The sequence below is a fragment of the Notothenia coriiceps genome, unplaced genomic scaffold (genome assembly GCF_000735185.1).
Source record: "Notothenia coriiceps isolate Sejong01 unplaced genomic scaffold, NC01 NC01_scaffold00008638, whole genome shotgun sequence".
NCBI classification, from domain to species: domain Eukaryota; kingdom Metazoa; phylum Chordata; class Actinopteri; order Perciformes; family Nototheniidae; genus Notothenia; species Notothenia coriiceps.
In genome coordinates, this window is record NW_011341339.1 from 514,075 (window position 1) to 534,074 (window position 20,000).

The 20,000-nt window shown below is 40.3% G+C and overlaps 1 protein-coding gene across 1 annotated transcript in view; it reads left to right on the top strand.

The window, feature by feature from the left end:
* usta (uronyl 2-sulfotransferase a) overlaps positions 1-20,000 on the top strand; it is a 51,920-nt gene that overhangs the window by 12,691 nt on the left and 19,229 nt on the right. Inside the window, exon 2 of the mRNA XM_010770254.1 lies at positions 19,125-19,168. Coding sequence (XP_010768556.1) covers positions 19,125-19,168 — 44 coding nt within the window. The remainder of the gene's footprint in view (positions 1-19,124; positions 19,169-20,000) is intronic.

The following is a 20,000-nucleotide window of genomic DNA, read 5'->3' on the forward strand; positions in this document are numbered from 1 at the left end:
CTCTCGACTACGAGGTCGCCGTCGGGGGCCTTAAAGGCAGACATCCTCCGTGGCCCGAAGACCGCCTCGCCCAACACTTCATCTGTTGGCACTTGAGTTTAACCCTGGGGCGCTGCTATAGTCATTATATAGACTAGCAGCCCCACTGCCCTTAGATACTCTGTTAGATCTGGGTGCGCTGATATGAAGGCAACTTGGGTTGAAACCTATCAACACGTCAGAAGAACACATTTCACTTTGCTTTGCTGTGTGCCTGGCATTGGTGTGGACCCAATTTAAAGAGGGGTTTCATCCCTCAAAGTTCTTCTTCTTCTTCTTCTTCTCTTCTTTTCTTCTTTGCTTCTGCTGTTCCAAATAAATGTGTGAAAGAAAAAGTAAATCCTGTTTACAGTTCCTGTTTTATAATGGGTGTTGAAGAAGGAAGAAGAAGAAGAAGAAGAAGAAGAAGAAGAAAGAAGAAGAGAAGAAGAAGAATTGGGAGGGATGAAACCCTCTTTAATGTCCACATGCAGAGCACACAGCACACAGCCAAAGTGAAATGTGTTCTCTGCTTTTTAACCCATCCTAGTACCAGGAGTCCTGAGGGACTAAGGAGCAGTGGGCAGCTATTGTACAGCCGCCCGGGAGCAATGGGAGTGAGGGGGAAGGGGGATGTCCGGTGCCTTGCTTAAGGGCACCACGGGAGGGCAGGAGGTGAACTGGGACCTCTCAAAGTAGAAGTCCACACTCCAAAAGTAGGTCTGGTCGGGGACTTGAACCGACTCTCAAAGTGCACCAGATTGATGCATTTAACTTCAACATTTAAAAAAAATCTTCCCAGGGGAGCTTGCCCCGGCCCCTCCTAGAGGAGGTGAGGTCCATCACCTGCCCACACCCCCTGTTAAATTGTCTCACCCACATTGAGGATGCTTCCTACGCCCATGTTTTATTCCATGTGTCAAGTCAGGCAAATTGGGTCAAAATGTTGTTGCATCAATGATCTGTTAACATTAAAATCATTAAATATATGCTGTAACTATTTTGCTCTAGGCAACACAAGGGCTCAGGTAATGTGATTACTATATGAATAAGTATCAAAAATAACATTAAATGCATAGGGTTTTTTGTTAAGTAACATACTTTCGTCGCTGGCCGGCCGATACATGCCGCGCATTAAGTGGGCCCTGTCTGTCAATCCAATCCCCGGGCCACTTTTTTCCCCCCAGTCCGCCCCTGGAGCTGCATGACATGATTTTTGAGCTGAAATCATCATAAATAGACTAAATCTGAATTCATTTTCATCAATAAAGACAGGACAGTTTTTATAGACAAATAAACGTTTTACTTTTGCAAATTTAAAGTGCAAACATGAAATATAACAATACAAAGTGGCCAGAGTAGCGAACTGTCTTCTTGCACACATCACAGTTCGCAAAGTTTTAATTGCCACTTGTGAAATTGCTCCACACACAACGCTGCTCTTTCGCTCAGCCATCATGCGCGTGTGTGTGTGTTGTACTCGCGAGTCGCTGGCTGCTGCTGCCCTGCCGGCTGCTGTCAGTCAGCTTGATAATCGGCGTTCAGGCAGGGAGCGCGCTGCGCGTGCGCGAGCCTCGAGGAGAAGAGGACAGCAGTGGAGAGAGAAGAAAAGAGCATATACTTGTGTTCGTCTGCACATAGTTTTTGGAAGAAATTGACGAGTAGAGGAGACGGGGAAAAAGTATAAAAGTATCAATCCTATTGGCTCTAGTATCGATATTTTGAAACGTAACGTAATATCGGAAGTATCGATATTTTGGGATCGATCCGCCCACCCCTATTTCCTGGTGGTGTTGCTCAATAAAAGGAATCCAGCGCTCAAGTTACTCCAGTAAACTACAATGACCACAATTCATTGCCCGTATATTTAAGCAGCATGTGGACATGATGAAAGGAAGTCATTGTGGATTTTTTGTTTGCTCCACAAAACAAAACAAATGATCACATATAGATACCCAATGGTGACATTAGTATTCAGATCCAAATATTATTTCAATGTTTCCGGGTTAGCATCAAGAAGACGGCATGTGAACCTGTTTTGTTTTTTTCCTGTCTCATGAACTTTTGTCATTATACTATAGTGACAGTTTAAGCAAATATTAAGCTATAAATTATTTTTATAAAAGTTACCAACTGAGCCTTCAAGTTAAATAAGGAGATATTCTCATAGTACATTACTGTATTAGTAAACCTGTGCATCAATACCCTTATTCATTAATGCTGAGGCACACATTGCTCACTAACATATGTTAATATAGACTTTAGCGTACAAGTTGCACCCTGTCTATTTATAAGAGTAAAGGATCCCAGTGGTCCAAATAAAGGGGTTGAAGGACCAGCAGAAACTCGGCCCATGTGGGTTATCCTCCCCACAAAATGCTGCGTCGCTCCACTGAGACGCAAAGCCACATCGCTCAAACCAAGCTTTCCAGGAGTTTATGTGTTCTGGTTGACGTCTGTGCCTTGAAATTATTTTTAGGGAAACAGGTGGGAGAGCAGACCGTCCTCCTCCGCAATGTTTCCTCATTAACCTGATTAATACTTTTTGGCTCCCTTTATCTCTTCTCTCCCTTGTTGTCCTTATCCCTTCCTTTTCTTTAATCCCTTTTACAATGTCATCTCCCAGACCATAGTCTTACCGAGTGGGGCAGATTCCTCCTTGTATATTTATAGGCCGAGCTAAAAGCAACATGACACATTGATTACAGGCCTGTGCAGACTGTCTACGTTTGTAACGTGACCAGGAGCATATGGGCCAAAATTATGAAATACAGTCAGACGAATACATGAGAAGTGCTTTTCTGTGGTTTTGTTCTTGTGTCTCATGAATTATAGTGACTCACATATTAAGATTTCAAATGTAACTTGGATCCAGCTCTTGCTAAACCAATACAGTACAAATTAGGTGTGAGTGCCGAACCATTTTCTTCTGAAATGTTTTTTTAGTTTTCTGATCCCATGCCATCTCAATATTCAGCACGATGTTAATTTTTCACACCTTCTTTTGATAAAAAGGTGCGAAAAGTAGACCAATGCCAGCCAAGGACCATGAATGAATGCTCACCATTGAAAGGCAGACTGCCAAAATCCGATTGAGAGTTAATATCATCCCCACCCTCAAATCTTTTTGATTTTGATTTTGATATACTTTATTAATCCCCGTGGGAAATTATTTCTCTGCATTTGACCCATCCTAGTGTTAGGAGCAGTGTGCTGCCATTTTGAACGGCGCCCGGGGACTAGTGTAGGGAACGGTGCCTTGCTCAGGGAAACCTCGGTAGCACTTGGTCTTGCCGGGACTTGAACTGGTGACCTTCCAGTTACCAAGCCAAGTCCCTATGGACTTCGCCACCACCACCCAAATGACAATGATCTGACCGTCAGATGGTGTTTATGAATGAAAGCTAGTTATAGTTTGCCGCAGCTCTCTCTGTGAGCTAGTGTTTGGTCTGATTTTGAAGCGGTGCCCATGTTTCCAAGAGGCCAGTCAAGGGTGAGAGAGTTTCCCTCAACTTAACACTGCAGAGCTCTACCAGCCCAGTATTAGCATGAATCAACAGTGTTGGCGTGCAGATGCTGTGTTTGTTTGCCCTCTGCCTTGCGTTGCATGTGTACAGTAGCTATATGTGTGTGTGAGAGAGCATGTGGCTCAGCAGGGTGCCTGCTGGGGGAGTACAGTACAGGGTTTCAGTGTGCTGCCCCTAGCCAAGATGTGATATACTGTACTGTACAACACTAACGTATCACAGCGGAGGGAGATTTAGCACCTTCAACCCGCCCTAACAACAGAAGGAGAGAAGAAATAAAGCGACCCTCAGTTTGTACTATAGGAAACCCTCTTTATAAAGAAAGTTAAGTTCCTAATGACCCATTATAGGTGCATATTTATTCAATGCTTTTCCTTTAGAAATTATGGTTTGGGTTGCAGTGCCAGAGGATGAGATGGCAAAAAATAATAACTTATAAGCTCATTGTGCATTTGTTATTGGAAGCAAACTTATCAGAAGAGAACAATGTTCTCATTAGTAACGTTATTGACCAGTCTCTTTATCATTACCAGGTAGCTGTAATACTTGAAGGCTTAATAGTCAACTGTTTCAATCAGTTATCATATTTGTCTCGCTACACCAATTATAGAGTGGCTATTTGAAGACGCAACAGGGTCCAACTAGCTCTCTCCCGGCAGCTGGTAGTGGCAGCGGCATCTGTGCGGAGATGCTGTTATAGATGATGGGAAATTAAGCCATTAGAAGCACAGAGGTAATTTAACTAGCTAAATGAATTGACATATCCTATCATTGTTATGAACTATACACAACCAATTGGCCTCCTTGTTTGCTCCCGATCCTTAACCCTGGGTAAAACAGGAATAGAGCCACATTTCACAGAGACACAATGTCTGTGAAGAGGAAGTTTCATCTTCATCATGTGTACAATCCCACTAGATACTTCAAGCCTCCTCTTATGGAAGAGTCTTAAAATACTCTAAATCTGAATTTCCTGGCCTTTGCCAATGACTCCCACAAACATTGACTTGTTTTTCACAAAGAAACACTATGGTGATAAAAATAGTAACCACACAACTTCCGCTGTTTCTCCAGAGGGATCATAGTTCATGCCTCTCTACACTGTTAAATCCCACAGTCAATATTAATCAGCTGACCTAACTTTTGTTTTTGTTTCTGAAGACTAATGTGAGGCGTATGCTTGTTACCTTATTATATCATATATCATGCGGTGAAACACCTACTTAACGTGCTGCTTTTTGAGGTTTCACAGATGTCTCTTATGCACACTGGGCATTAACCTATAAGTTCTTATTTCATTCTAACAATACTTTTTAAATCAATCACTTCAAACTTTACATTTCATATGGTCTAAAAGCAAATCCATTTCCTCTTGAGTTTTTCTTGTAGGTATTTGGATGTGATTATTTTTATTGCAGTGGTCACTCCAGCTGACTTCAGATTGAGCTGTAGAATGTGATTCATGATGATGTTGGATGGATTTAAAAATGCCCTGATTGTTAGTACAGTATTCAGCCTGTTTCAAAGGCTTTATCTATAAATACTTTGTTGTTCTTGGAAGTGAGAGCTACCATCTGTTGTTTATTGCTCCGTTGTTGCCTTTTGCTCTCTTTTTGGCCACTGTGGTTCTGTGAAGTGCCAAACGACTCTCACTGCATTAGCACCAAACTGTTCAAACATTTCCATTCTGTTTTGTTTTTTCGCTTCTGTAGAATAAAACATTTTATTTCAATATTAAAACATCTGTTCTGTCAGGATAGTGTAGTAAAGATAAGAAATGTGTTTTTCATTATGCAGCATGTTACATTGTGCCTCAACTGTTATGCAAAAAGTTTGTTAAAGTGCTCTCCTTCTTCACTGGGGAAGTGCAACGTCACGAACATGTGCTCAACACATGGCAAATGCACTTTGTTTGGCACCTGATGATGGGAGGGAAAAGATTACGTGTTAGAAAGTGTCAGGAAGCAGTGCGGTGATGTCATGGGGTACAAGGTGGTCTGCTGCAGACGCACATCCTGTGACTTCTGGTAACAGCACTGTAAAATGTCCTTGCACACTGTAACACACACACACACACACACACACACACACACACACACACACACACACACACACACACACACACACATATTTCTCAGTTTTTTCCCACACCATGTAGATGCAGACAAATGTTCAAACTACACATGTACAGAATTTACTCCTACATTCAATCACTTACATATGCCCACATATTGATAAAACACTGTGCACAAAACAAGGGAGGGGCAGCGTCCCGGTCCGGCAGCGGTTTAACCCAGCACTGACCAGCCCTGCAGACCAAGATGCCTGACAGCAGTTTGGGTCAAATGAGTATTTATGTAACAGATGATGGAGGCACGGAGCCTCTGCCACCATCCGCTGTGTAATTAGACCAGGTTTGGGGTTTCGCACACTCTTGTTATACATTGTACAAATGCAAAGTGCCGAGTGTGCATGTGCATACATATATTTAAAATGCTTTTCTGAGTATAAATGATTGTAGAAACACACAAACAAAGTCTTAGCAACTACACTGCATTTGCACAACACTGCTGTTTATGGAAAATAGTTGAAAACAGGTGGAGAGAAAGAGTAATGGCTTGGATGTGTTTTTTGTGGTAATTACCAAATAATAACTATTTCCCAAATATTATTATAATGATGATTTATTAGGGGGATTGAAGTAAAGCATTTTTCTCATTCAAATAAATCGGCTATTGAACATGTGTGGAAAACTTCCTGGCATGCTGGCAAGATGAAGCTTGTGTTCTGATTTCCTATCAGAAGTGAGAAGAAACATTTTTGATTGTACGATGGCCCTGAGAGCTCAAAACATTGCAGACTCAGATACAAATGTTTACTTTTGCATAATAACATATTGCAGCATTGCTTTTCTTCATAAAAAATACATTGTTTTTTAAATATTTTTGAAATGAATGCTCTTGCTAAACCAATACAGTAACAATTAGGTGTGAGTGCAGTATCGTTTTGTTACGAATTGTTTTGTGTGTGTTCTGATCCCATGCCATCTCAATATTCAGCACGATGTTCGTTTTTCACATGTTCTTTTCATAAAAAGGTGTGAAAAGTATTAGGTAGTCTCGGCCCATGAATGAATGAATGCTCACCATTGAAAGGTAGACTGTCAAAACGCATTGAGAGTTAATATCATCCCCACCCTTAAATGACAATGACGGTCAGACGGTGTTTATGAATGAAAGCTAGTTATAGTTTGCTGGTTACATCGATAGATAGATAGATAGATAGATAGGTACTTTATTGATCCCAATTTGGGAAATGTTTGCGTTGCAGCAGCATAAAAAAACACAAGGCAATTTACATAAGAGAAATTAAGACAAAATAAATAAACATTCCAAAATATTCCAGAAATAAAAATAAAATAGCATTAAAAATGTTAAAACTTAAAGAAATACAAATTTCCAGTAAGAAATACAATGCAGGATATTATAGTGCAAGAATGTATTATTCAATATTAAATAAAATGTGAATGTAAAATGTACAGTGGGAGTTTAAGTCATTTATTATTAAGAGAAGCTGTGGAGCAGAGAGTTCTCTGCCAGCCAGAGGGGATTTGTTATAGAGAGTTATTGCACAGGGCAGGAATGGTTTCCTGTCTCTGTCCTTGTGACAGCGGAGCTGCAGCAGTCTGTTGGAGAAGGAGCTCCGCTGTCTGTCCAGCTGCAGGTGGAGAGGGGGGGGTTATCTATAATATATACATTATTATATACATATGCCATTAATAACTGTGTAATATATACCTGGCTGCTAAATCCTAAGAACTGTTACAGGATTTGTATTTTGAAATACATTTTTTTTTTTAACTTTTTTTATTATATTTTTTATTATATCATAACTTAGTACTTTTTTTAACATATGTAACATTAAGCTGTCTGTAGCTCTTTCCTGCTGTAGCGATGCAAATTTCCCCTCTGTGGGACTAATAAAGGTATTCTGATTCTGATTCTGATCCATGATGGACAACAGCCTGTTCAGTGTCTCTCCACCACAGCTTCAAAGGGGTCCAGCTTGATGCCGATGACAAACCCAGCTTTCCTGATCAGTTTATTGACCCTGCTGGTGTCACCGGCTCTGATGCTGCCCCCCAAGCAGACCCCAGCAAAGAAGAGTGCACTGGCCACAACAGACTGGTAGAAGATCTCCAGCATCTTGCTGCAAGCGTTGAAGGATCTCAGCTTCCTCAGAAAATAGAGTCTGCTCATCCCCTTCTTGTACACAGCGTCAGTGTTGATCCTCCTGTTCAGTCCGTTGTCTAAGTGCACTCCCAGGTATTTGTAATCCTCCACAACAGCCACATCCTCTCCCAGAATGCGCTGGGGCTGTGGAAGACGTCCTACGTTGTTCCTGTCCCTAAAAAGACCAGCACCGTAGTGATGGCCTTGCTCGTGTTCTGATTTCTGAGAGCTCAAAACATTGCACAACAAACAAATGTTTACTTTTGCATAATAACATATTGCAGCATTTATTTTCTTGATTAAAAAACTTTCTGTCAAGTGGGATTTTAATCATTTTGACACTCTTTAATAATATCCATCATTTGCCTTGTTCATATATCTTTAATATTTACCGATAGTGTCTGACCTTTAGGAGTCGCTACTGTATATCTGGAATGATTCGTCCTTGTGCTGAAATCACACCTCTCTGTCTCAAACAGAGGAGAGTGACAGTCCTATAAAGGTCTATTGTTGGGGCCCGTGAGTAAGGTAGCCCGCGTCAGTGGACCACAGTCACACATTGTGTCTCGCTCTCCCACTTTTTACCCTTGTGGAAATATTAGTTTTATGAGATGATCTCAGTTTTGACAAGGCTACCCAGAAAGTTATACAACTGCCCATATTTTTTTACTGTTTTCCATTCCATCATTTCTATGAGCATCATTTGTTTGTCTACTTACAGTTACAGAAATTACACTTTTATGACAAAACAGAGTCTAGTCCTCAGAGATAACCGCAGTAGAGCAGTCCTACTTAACACTTTCTCTGAGATATAAGGGACAAGTATGAAATAAATAAGGGATTGTGTAAACAATAGTTTTAAATCAGCACCAATTTCAAGTGTAATTTTGCAGTCATGCAGCTCTCAAGCCGTAATGCAGATTACTGCTGCCCTTTATCTCTCACAAATCTTCATTTTTGCTCTTGAGGTGCCTCTCTTCACCTCCATTATGTCCCTCACTCCAGTGTGAGACGTAGCAGCACACAGGCTCTCTTTATGCAGTGTGTTTGTTCTGCAGGGCACCGTGCGGCTCTGCCGTACTGAGCAGAAGAAGATAACCACTGCTGCTGATCTTAGATTTGCGACGTAAGGCATCAGAATAAATATCTCCTCTGTTTGTGGATGTTTCGCTCACACATGGTTGACACGTACGCACATGGACACTCACATTGTTGTTATTCAAGTTCTGTCAAAGCTTATAACAGTATACAGAGGAATTCATGCATCTCCTGTAATCGTCCATAATGCAAGGGTCTTTCTCACAGCTGGTTCAGCCCCTGGTCTAGCACTTCCTGTCAGGAAGCAATAAAATCCCATCACACTCCATAGGCAGTATACTGCTCAGTAATTACAGCCAATAATTATCAATTTGTGTTTTGTGTGAGCTCCTAATTTTCATTACCTTTCACAAATAATCACATTAGATATCATTAGACAGAGGTTAAGGCTGAACTGGAAAACATACTGTATTTATTTGAGTGCTTTTATGTGTGCCAGTGTGTGTAGTGTATTTACGGCACTGTTTGTGTCTGGTGGAATCATTATATTTTCTCTGTTGAAGGCATTTCAGGCCATGGAGTGAGCTCTGGCAGCAAGCAATTAATCTTCCCCTGCTTACCTCTGCAAAAGCTGACAAACTGATTGGATAACAATTTGTTCCTATTTCCCTCTCACTGTCTCTGACTCTTCCCCTCTCTGACCCTCCGCCCTGACTTTCTTTCTTTTCATTTATTTTTATTTCCTCGGCGTAGCAGCTGCTTTTCCTGAATATTCTGTCACATGACCAACCCAGAGGAATTCTGGTAGTGTGTAGCAATTCACCAGCTCTTTCAGATCGCCCCTTCATATGGTACTTTTGTCTTCCCTCTTCCCTCCATTGCCCCCTTTCTGCCTCTTTTCTCTTTTACGTACAGAACTTTGTGCACTTCCCCACAGGGGGTCCCACAGGGGGCAGGAGAGCAGGTGATTTACATTGCACACCACAAACCTTCTCCATGTGTGCATGTATGCCTCCCTCTCTTTTTTCCTGTAATTTAGAGTATAAGTAACCACAAGAAGACAGAGGAAATAACTTATTAAAGGAATAGTTTGGGGCATTCCCTTTGTTACCAAGAGTTTGTTGTTTTTATGCTAAATAAGAACCTATAGCCAGCAGCAATTTAGCTTAGCTTAGCATAAAGACAGGATACGAGGGGGAACTGCTAAACTAAGTGTACCTATGTGTACCTATGTGTACCAGTAAATCTAATAAGTTATCCTAAGACAGGGGTGTCAAACTCAAATACACAGAGGGCCAAAATCTAAAAAAGGGTACTAGTCGAGGGCCGGACTGGTTCAATGTTTATTGCAAAACTTATTGAAATGAACTTATTGCACATATTAAACCTGGAACTAACACAGCTTAAATGATTGCCTATAAAAACAACATTAAACATTAAATAATCAGTTGCATTCATTTCTTATGGCTCTATCTGCAGATTTTCCGGAGTCATTTCATTTCCACCAAAATGGTGGAATGAGCTCCCCATTGAAATCAGGACAGCAGAAAGCTTGCACATCTTCCGGCGCAGACTGAAAACTCATCTCTTTCGACTCCACTTCGAGCAATAGAATTACTAACAAAGCACTTATATACTAATAAAGGACTGGCTTATCTAAAGCCAGTTGAGTAGCACTTGGAATGTTTTGGCTCTATGAAACCTGATGTACTTATATGATTCTGTTTTCTTCAAGGTTTTATCTTCCTGGTCGAATGTAATTATTGTAAGTCGCTTTGGATAAAAGCTTCAGCTAAATGCAATGTAATGTAATGTAATTTCTTGTGATTACATTTTTCCACAGGCTTAAAAAAAACTATTTCCCTCAAAGAAAAAAACAAGCATGCTCTGTTGTCGCAAGAAAAAAAGTGCAGAAGGAAACATCCACTAAACTCAGTGTGCTGCTCTGTGATGCTAGTTCAAGCCAGATACTTGGCATCTCATCTTGGGTGCAAGTTCATCAATGTTTGGGGTCAGGCTCTGAGCTGAGGAAACCCTCAGGATTGAGTGAAGGTGTGCGTGCAATATACCGGCGGGCCAGATCTAATAGTAATTCAAATGATCCTGCGGGCCGAAATTAAATCCAGCACGGGCCTGATTTGGCCCCCGTGCCTTGAGTTTGAAACATGTGTCCTATAAGAGGTGCTGTTTGCTGATTTGTTTTACCTTTGGACACAGCCATTTGCCATTGTTAGTCTGTATAATGAGCTTAGCTAACTGCCTCCTGGCTACACCTTACTATCTATCATACTGATATGAGAATGTTATCAATGTTAACTCATGTTACTCTCAAAGAGAGTGCCCTTTGAGTTCTGATTCCAAATTGTGTAGCCTACCCAGTCTCCTAACATACAGCATGTGGCTGTCTTTAAGACTTGTGTTTGAATGTACTTGGCTGTGTATTTAAAGCATACTGCTCTGTGAAACTGTGATAGAGCAGAATGTAGGACTTTCATATTCCAGGCTCTCTCAGTGGCTACATGCACATCCAAGCATGAAACCTTAAGCAAGCAGATAGCTGTCGCTCAGTGTGAAATCACACACAGTGGGTGAAAGCCGCCATCTTTTTTAGATGCCGTGTGGAACATTTAAACATATAAAGCAATGATTCTTGGCATGTAACAGCAGAAGTTGCTCACTCTTAGTTTTCATAATGGCTGCCTTTTAGTTTTTCACAGTGGAGGCAGAAAAAGAACCCCTTGATGGCTCAAAACATGACAGGCCAGCAAAAATACAAAATACATGTTAAGATTTGGTTCACCAAGACTCTGAAATGTCTGGTTTGGATGTAATTGTGCACCTAGTGGTGATGAGTGTGCCCCCATCTTTTTGTGTTTTCCTATATTTATCTTTAAGATGCCTCATAAGTGAGTCAGCAGCATCACCACCGAATCCTAAAACCAGGGTGTAGATAATTTGCAGTTCCCAAAACTGGCTGATGTTTTCAGTCGACATTGTCATGATGAAAGCAATTTTAATAGCATTGTAATCCCTTTTTCTCTGTCCAATTCCTTCATCCCTGTTCTTGCTAATTGCTTCCAGTTGTATCTATTTGGGGGAAATATTCTGTTTCTACTAGTGATAGAAAGGGAATTGCATATATTGAGCTTTGTGGCATTTCCAAAGTAATGTTATTTTGTTGGTCAGCAGCACTATGTTCCGTGTAGACGATGAAGAACAGGGATAAAGGGATAAACAAGCTTGTTATGCCAAAAAAAAGAGCCAAGGGAGCTGTATCGTAAACAAACAATTAAAGCAGGGTGTTTTTCTGGCTTCTTTCACTCAGGCAGAACCTTCTGTTCCGACCCCAGCCGAGCCAGACTGCTGATACATTGAAAGACTATTACAGTAAACTAACAAATAAGATATGGTGAAATAAAAACAAAAATGTATAACAATTTATATTCCATACCAATGCAAGTAAAACTCCAGATTCACAGTTATACTTTTGAGTTGGATTAATATACTGTGTGTTTTTTTGGGCATTCTCAGACAAAATCAATTAGGACTGCTGTTTTGATTCATAACAAGGAAAATAGTGTGGATTTATAGAGAGAGAGAGCAACTTGTTGGTGCAAAGCAACAGAGGCCAAGTAGTTGCCCAGTTGTGGTCTGTTTAATGGGTTGGCTGTTGAAGGGTAACTGCTGCTGTGGTTGTTTTAGGAAGGTCTACCACTATTTATTTATCTTATATTATAATATTCAGAAATGACATAGATTTTTTTAAGACTTAAATCCCATTTACTTGTTTCTTGTGTTTTGCTCTGAAGATAATGTGCTTTTACCCCAAAACATACCATGCTTAACACACTTCTATGCCAAATACATCATATACATACACAAAAATATACCTGTAGCTTCCCTAAAATCTAAAAGTAAAACTTTAAACTTTAAAGGTCCCCTCCATTTGACTTCTTTTATATGGGTATGTGGGGAAAAGCGCTGGTCAGGCAAAATGGCCGCTGGCAGGCTCTTTATCCATAAGGAAAGGCTAGTAAGACTGCTGGTGTCGGGCCCAAATGCCCACAAGCAGAGACGAGGTACAAACCGCAAAGCACTCTGGTGCTCTCTGAAGAGGAACTGAATTAGCTATAAGTAGCTGACAGAGCATGTCGTTTATCAGACATCCCTGACAGCATCACATCCTGTGATTAACAGTCACTTCAGATTCTTACATCTTTTTTTCCTATTATTATAATATAGACATTGAAAAAATACTTCCACATTACTGCCCGACTAGTTGATGAGTGATTACTTCTCCTTTGGCTGTGTGGCGTCAGACATCTATTAGGGTTTCAACTGTTTACCCAATTTTCTACTTCATGGCTAATTTCTTCATTTCAAAGCTTTGGTTTCAGAGGAAGTCAGTGGACATGTGACAGTCCGTCAGATTGAGTGGGGTCTCACATGGTCAAGAATTATACGTGTTTTTTCTAATGCAGAGACAAATGTAATGGCTTAGTGGCCATAAGAGCAATACTCAGTGCACTTTACTCACCCACATTAAATTGATTATATTGCAAAAACACCTCGTAAAACGCACCCGGAAAGCCTTCCCAGCTCTGTGCTGTGACATTTCATTATGAAAGTGATGGAAATCTTCTTTTCCCTTCAAACTTCAAATGCAGGAATCCTACAGCAACATGGCCTTTGAGTGATGCTCCTCTTGATTTTATTCACTTTGCTTGGCTTCATTCAGTCTCATCGAGTGCCTCTTCAAATTTTGAAACATCAAATGACTCAGCCGGGGTCTTTGTCAAGTGTGAAATCTACTGATGGAAATTTGAGAGGGACAGTTAGAGTGCGTTATCCTCGATGTAAAGTTTGAAATGCTGGTGACCAAATACAGAACCTGATCAACTGTTAACACAAAAAAACATGCAAGATTTGAATAAATGATGTTAATTATTCTGTGTCTGTTATGAAAGCTATAGCTTTTCATAAGGTGTGTTTGTCTTGTTAAGTGCAAACATTAATTTACCTGGTAATTTTTTTTAAACATAAAGATACAGGTATTCACATCAATGGTTTTCTTATACAAGATACTCTTTTTGTCTCCTCTTTTCTTTGCACTAATAATAACAACAATTCTCTGTTCCTGTTCTTGAAAGTATGCATCTTATTTTTGGATTCTCGGCTGCGCAGCCGGAGTCAACAGGGCTTTGCTGGGTCATCAGATCAGTGGTACGTCCCTTTCATACAGTATACACCGTGGCAACCACTAGTGTCCACAAATGACATGCTGACAGTCATCCTGAAGTGTGCCAACCCCTTCAGATGCATTTGTCTCCTCCTACTCCATTCGAGTCCACAAATTAACTTCCTTACCAGGTTTGGGTTTTTTGAGCACCTGCAATAACATGTCAACGGCAAAGCTTTTCTATTTATATTCACAAAGCTCTGACCATTGTTGATTCTCGGGTGACTGAGAGGTGATGTGGATGAGGGCGTAGTGGGAGGCGACCCTGACCCTCAGCTTAACTCTCTTCTGTAATTAGGTAGATGGGTCCTGCTACAATTCTTAATGGAGGGCCGCTCCCTCACTCAAAATCAAAGGGTTGGGTGACCACACAAACATATTTAGCAGAAACGCTTGTATTTAACCCGTCCACTGACTTTGTTTGCAGATGCTCTCTATCATGGCACAAATGTTTAGTTAGGACTGTAACCTCAGACATCTTTTAGTTAACTGGGTGTGTTTCAAACAGCTGGACCAGCAAGAAGTTATGGAATTTTGAACTGCAGAGCAGAGCAGAGCCGTCGTAAAATATGTATTTGTCTCTTGGCTCAGTTTGTGTTTAATTTTAAAACTAGGCTTTATATTCCTTGGTCTGAATGGGTAGTGAAGCAAACACACCTTTTATTCTCTAATTTTCGTCTGCGGTCAATAAAGAAACTACAGCAGGATGTGGTTAAGGATGAGAGAGTTTTCACAGTCTGTGGAACCTGTAATCTGCTTTCACATACTCGCCGAACATTCCTGGGCTTCAGCTTTGTAACCTTCTATCATTGCTTCGAGTCGTGTCCAACAGCATAGCAAAGGCCCCTTAACTTCAACACTGTGCCTATCCTTTTAGCCCTATACTCCACATCAGTTCCTGTGTGGTTTTTCCCCTCCCACCTCGTCCTATTCTGGGATGTGTTCTTTCCTAAGCGCTACTTAGCTAGGTCCCCAATTTCACGAAGCAAATGAAATGGTTTATGCTCTAAATACATGTTTATGAAATTTGAAAACTTACTGTAGCATTCCTGAAGCAAGCCAACACCAAAGAGAAAATTCCAGAGCCTGAAGGAATTGTCCTGGGATGATCCAGTCAAAGCCTGACGGGTTATTTCCGTATAAATGTAGAGATCTTTACAGTTGGTTTGATTTTACATTTCATAAAAATGATACTCAAGTAATTGTGCTGCAGACCCAAGCTATGTTTTCTCTCTACTAAAGAATATATGTCATGAATTAACTGTTTCCCTGCCTGGTTCCAGACCTCTGTTTTTCATATCTCATTTATTTGCTCAGTAATTCATACAACCAAGCTAATCTGAGTTTTTTTTAGATGGGGTTAACAATGTTATCTTTCTGTTCCAGAGCCAGAAATATAGTGGTAGAAAACGTGTCATAAAATTGTCTACAAGCGTGGGTGAGACTAACTCAGCTGTGCAGGTCATCGTAAATTGGCCCATCGAATTAGCAACAAACACATGATTCATTTTTTCACTGCGGTATAAAACAACTCAGCTAATGAGGTGACAAATTGATGTAGATGGTCATTTGCTTTTACAAGTTATTGGACAGGGGCAGAGGCTGGCCTTGTTTTATAAGTTTGATTGGATGTTTCCACTTTTGTCAAGACACAGTTCATACTTAGTGAACACATATTAAGGATATACAGTAGATGCGTGGTTGTGGTTTGCTGTAGTGTACTACTGTATTTGTTTGGATTAAAATAAATGGGAAAAAAATGTAATCAAGAAATGAGTTCCCTCATCAGATTCACAATAATTAGATCCAGTTGGATTTTTGATTTATGCAGAAATGACATTCATGGCAATAATCAAAGTTTCACATTTTGTACTGCCATATAAATGACATTGCTTAATATTTTCTACAATATTAGCTTTTAACTTGTATTACTTCCATGTGTTCGGAAGATCGGTCATGGATCGTAAAAGCACAGGCTTTCATTACACAGTTACACAGTTTTTTTTAATTTACTGAAAACTAAACACTTATTGAAAATCTATTGTGGGAGTGGACGTATACCCACACTCACAAAGAGTTTATGTAGTCATCTTTAAATAGCACGCATTGTACAAATATCACAGTCTGCTTCATATACTCTATGCTTTTACAGTTCTGGGTGTATTTTGGTTTGTTTGTTTTTGTGACTGCTTCAGAATCGCTGATTAAAACTTAAAGCATAGCTGATTAATTTAGTTCATCATGCAGTATTGATTAGATCATTGTACTAAGGAATGGTTGTGCATCTGCTCTATTCAGAGGCCAGTCCATGGATCTTGTGACACAGTAATCCAATTAACCATTTAGCTACAGGCCCATGCATACCCACTCTCTGTTTCTCTTTCAATCACACACACACACACACACACACACACACACACACACACACACACACACACACACACACACACACTTCATACGACAACCATGAGGATGTTCAAAGGTGACATTGACCTTTGTTTAATCTGTGAATTCTTCCTTCCAACAACATTTAGTGTTGAGTAACATGGTGGGCCATCACAAGCTGAGAGAACCGTTGAAGTGCTCTTTCTAGATATTTTTCTTTTACAAGAACTTCACTTGGAAATAAACCCCAGGCCTCCAAAACATTGTTTTCCCTCCTTTGGTGTTTTAATGAAGGTGGAGACAGCATACTTCTATCTGACATGTTGATCAAAAAATGTCACATAGGTACATGGATGGATTAGGAGACATTTGCCCCTGAGCACAGACACGTAAAAGTCTCCGCCCACATTGTTAACAGTTGTTTCGCAGGATAAAACTATTTGTTCATGCTTGGGATGGATAGAAGCTTACAGTAATCCTTTTCTTTCAGATCCACCCCTCTCAACCAGTTTTTTTTCACTTTTTCATGTTCGGACCAGTTCAGTGATTCACAGACTATTCTTTATAATTAACTTTCATCATAGTGAAGTAAGTTATCTGTTATTCACCTAAGGATAGTTTATGTTGCCATGTATACTTACATAGAGAACAATGATGGCATTGTATTAATTACATTTTTTATTTTGCAAAAGTAAAAAAAAAGTAAAAAAAAAAAAAAGGTCAGACTTTTATTTGTTTAAAAAGCAACAGTGTTGAGCATTACAGGACTTTTTGGTTTACATTTGTTTAATCTTTCAATACAATGTGATATGGATGTAAACAAATATCCATCCAACATCATTTGTGATTTAGTTGGAGTTGCTAAGTGATTTTTTTTCACAATTATGTAAGAGATTAAATGATTATAATAAAGAACATTTAATTTTAGACATATTTACATATATATATATTTAGGCTTTGAGCGTGTGTTGGTTGTTGTGTGTCAATGTTGTCCTGGTTAATTTAAAAGGTTCATTCTGTGAATCTGTATGGACAGAGGAGCAGTCATAGTCATAGTTATCAAACCATAGATTGATAATAAACCTGGTAAACATTTGGAACACTAAACATGCAGCTGCCACAAATTGCAATGTTCATTTTTTGTGAGCTGAATATTTCTCAATTAAAGAGTCCCATGGATGTGTCATCGTCCTTCGTGCTAACAGTGGGGTCAGTGCACTGTACAGCGGCTCTTTAAGTTCATTTCCCTCTCTCTTTGGGTGGTGGGGGGCAGAGGGCAGCTGTCCCCTGAAAAAAATGAGTTCCAATCCCTTATCCGAAATGCTAATGAGAAGCACACACGAGAGGTGGGGACGGGTTGGAGGTTGTGGGGGTTGGCTTTCCGTGATGGATGACAGATGAAGAAACAGAGATGTCTGCCTTTCTTAATCATCCCCTAGCCATGACCTCAAATGCTTCTAAGAAGAGCTTCAAAACTCCCATTTGCATTCCTCAGGAGCAAGTCTTTAAAGAGAAACAAATCCAGAGAGTCTCAAAAACCACCTGAGGGTGCAGCTGTGTCAGGTTTTCTTCTACATTCAGCTCCTTGAATTAACGATGCACAACACACATAGAAAGTCAAGCAGGTTCCATGTTTGCGTTTGACATTAAAAAGAGCCAAACTAAGGCAGATTGGATCCAGGCAAATTACTCAAAGCTTACACACCACTATCTTATGTATACACACTACTTACAAAGTGATACAATACACTTCCAGTCAAGGCTACAGTAGCAAGTGGGAAACGGTTGCTGGGTATAAATGAATGTATTATACATGCATTATGTCTTCCTATTTACATCTGTATGTTAAATAGCATTTCAGAGACAAAAGGAGAGATTGTTTTCCTTTGTTCGATTTCTACTCTCCATAGCTTTCTCCCCCCATGCTCCCCAATTTGTCTGTCATGCTTGTCTTGAGTGAGCCCCCTGAATGTTGTAAATGTGATGCGAAGTGATGCCTGTGAATAAACCAAGGAAAAGGCCGCAGTTTGAAGCCAGGGCCTGGATTTGGAAAGTGAGCAGAAAAGCTGGAACCTAAAAGTGTGGGGCAGCTTTTAGTGAGCGCTAATTGTTCCCTCATAAAACAGCTTCACAGTGTTCACTGTATACTGTATAAAGAGTTTGTTTTCATGACATCCTCAGTCTTAATGTAGGAAATCTTCTCTGTTTTTGTTGGTATAATTGGCAGTAGATGACAAAGTTGTTGTTGTGTTGTGGGTATTGGAGTGAAGTGCCACCTGTTGTTTAGTGCAGCTTTTACTACTCCCGGGTGTGGATAGGGGAAACATGTTAAGTGGATCTAAAGCTGGATGAATCTAAATTAATGTTGCCACAATTAAGGAAGAGCAATGTTTTCTCAGCCTGTAAAAAAGGCTGTGGATGTCCACCTCATTTGGACATCCACGGCTTATTGAAATGCGGAAATTGTTTAACTGGGAAGAGCAAAGAGATGACTTTGTTTCATACATGTTCTTTGGTTATTTGCCATGCATTTATGTCTTACATTGGTGCTTTTTGAAACACAACATTTCTCGACAACATTCTCAACATCTTTTGGTTTATCAAACTGGCAAGACAAAGGGAACATTCCTGCTGGTTGTACTGTTATGTCAGAATCCTAACATGTATCCCTTCTTGTCTTTGCAGGTGAATCCACATTTCTGGATGACCACGGCCCTCCTGCTCCAAATGTAAGTCTTCATCTCTGGCCTTTTGTTATTTCCCATTTTGCTCTTTTATCTAAATTTCTGCTTTTTTGACCTTTGACTTTTCCCCCCCTCCCCTCTCTGTCTCTGATGTGCTGCCCTGCGTTTCCAAGCCAGTTCAGTCCAGTCAGGATAAGGGTTAGGTCTGTGTGAAAGATCTGCGTGCAAACTCTCTCTAAATACCAACTAGACCTGGCTTCAATGCTACAGTAATGCTCTGAACACACTCTCTCTCACACACACACTCAACGCTGACACAGAAGCCTTGTATTCCTCCAGCTGCACGTCTGCATGACCATCTCTTCTCTAAACTCTTTCTTTCTCTCCCTGCCAGCTTCTTTCTTCCCCTGTCTGCCCCTTGTTCATTATCTCCTCCTCAAATCAATCACAACCTCATTTTCACCTCATTCCTTGCCTATTTGATCCCCTTCTTCATCATTATTTGTGTTACCCAGTTCTGATTGAAGAGACGCTGGTGATTTTCCAGGTCTGGGCATAGCATTTAGCACTTGGCTCACCTTACACTTGTGACATCAAGTTTGATCTCTGGTTTGTTTGTGAGCGGCTGTTAATGTAAAGTCACATCTGGGCTTTGTTTGTGAGTTATGTTTACTTTGAAAAGCTTGTTCTGGCCACTTTACAAAACCATGCCATCACAATGCTTGTTTCATAGACATAACAGAAGTGTTATTTATGTGCAACAAACTGCGGCTGACAGGAGCACTGTTGTTTGAATTTTCCCTATACCAGTTTATTTTTCATTTGAACAAACTTATTATGCTTCACTTGCATCAAGCTGAGTGCCAGTTCACTTTAT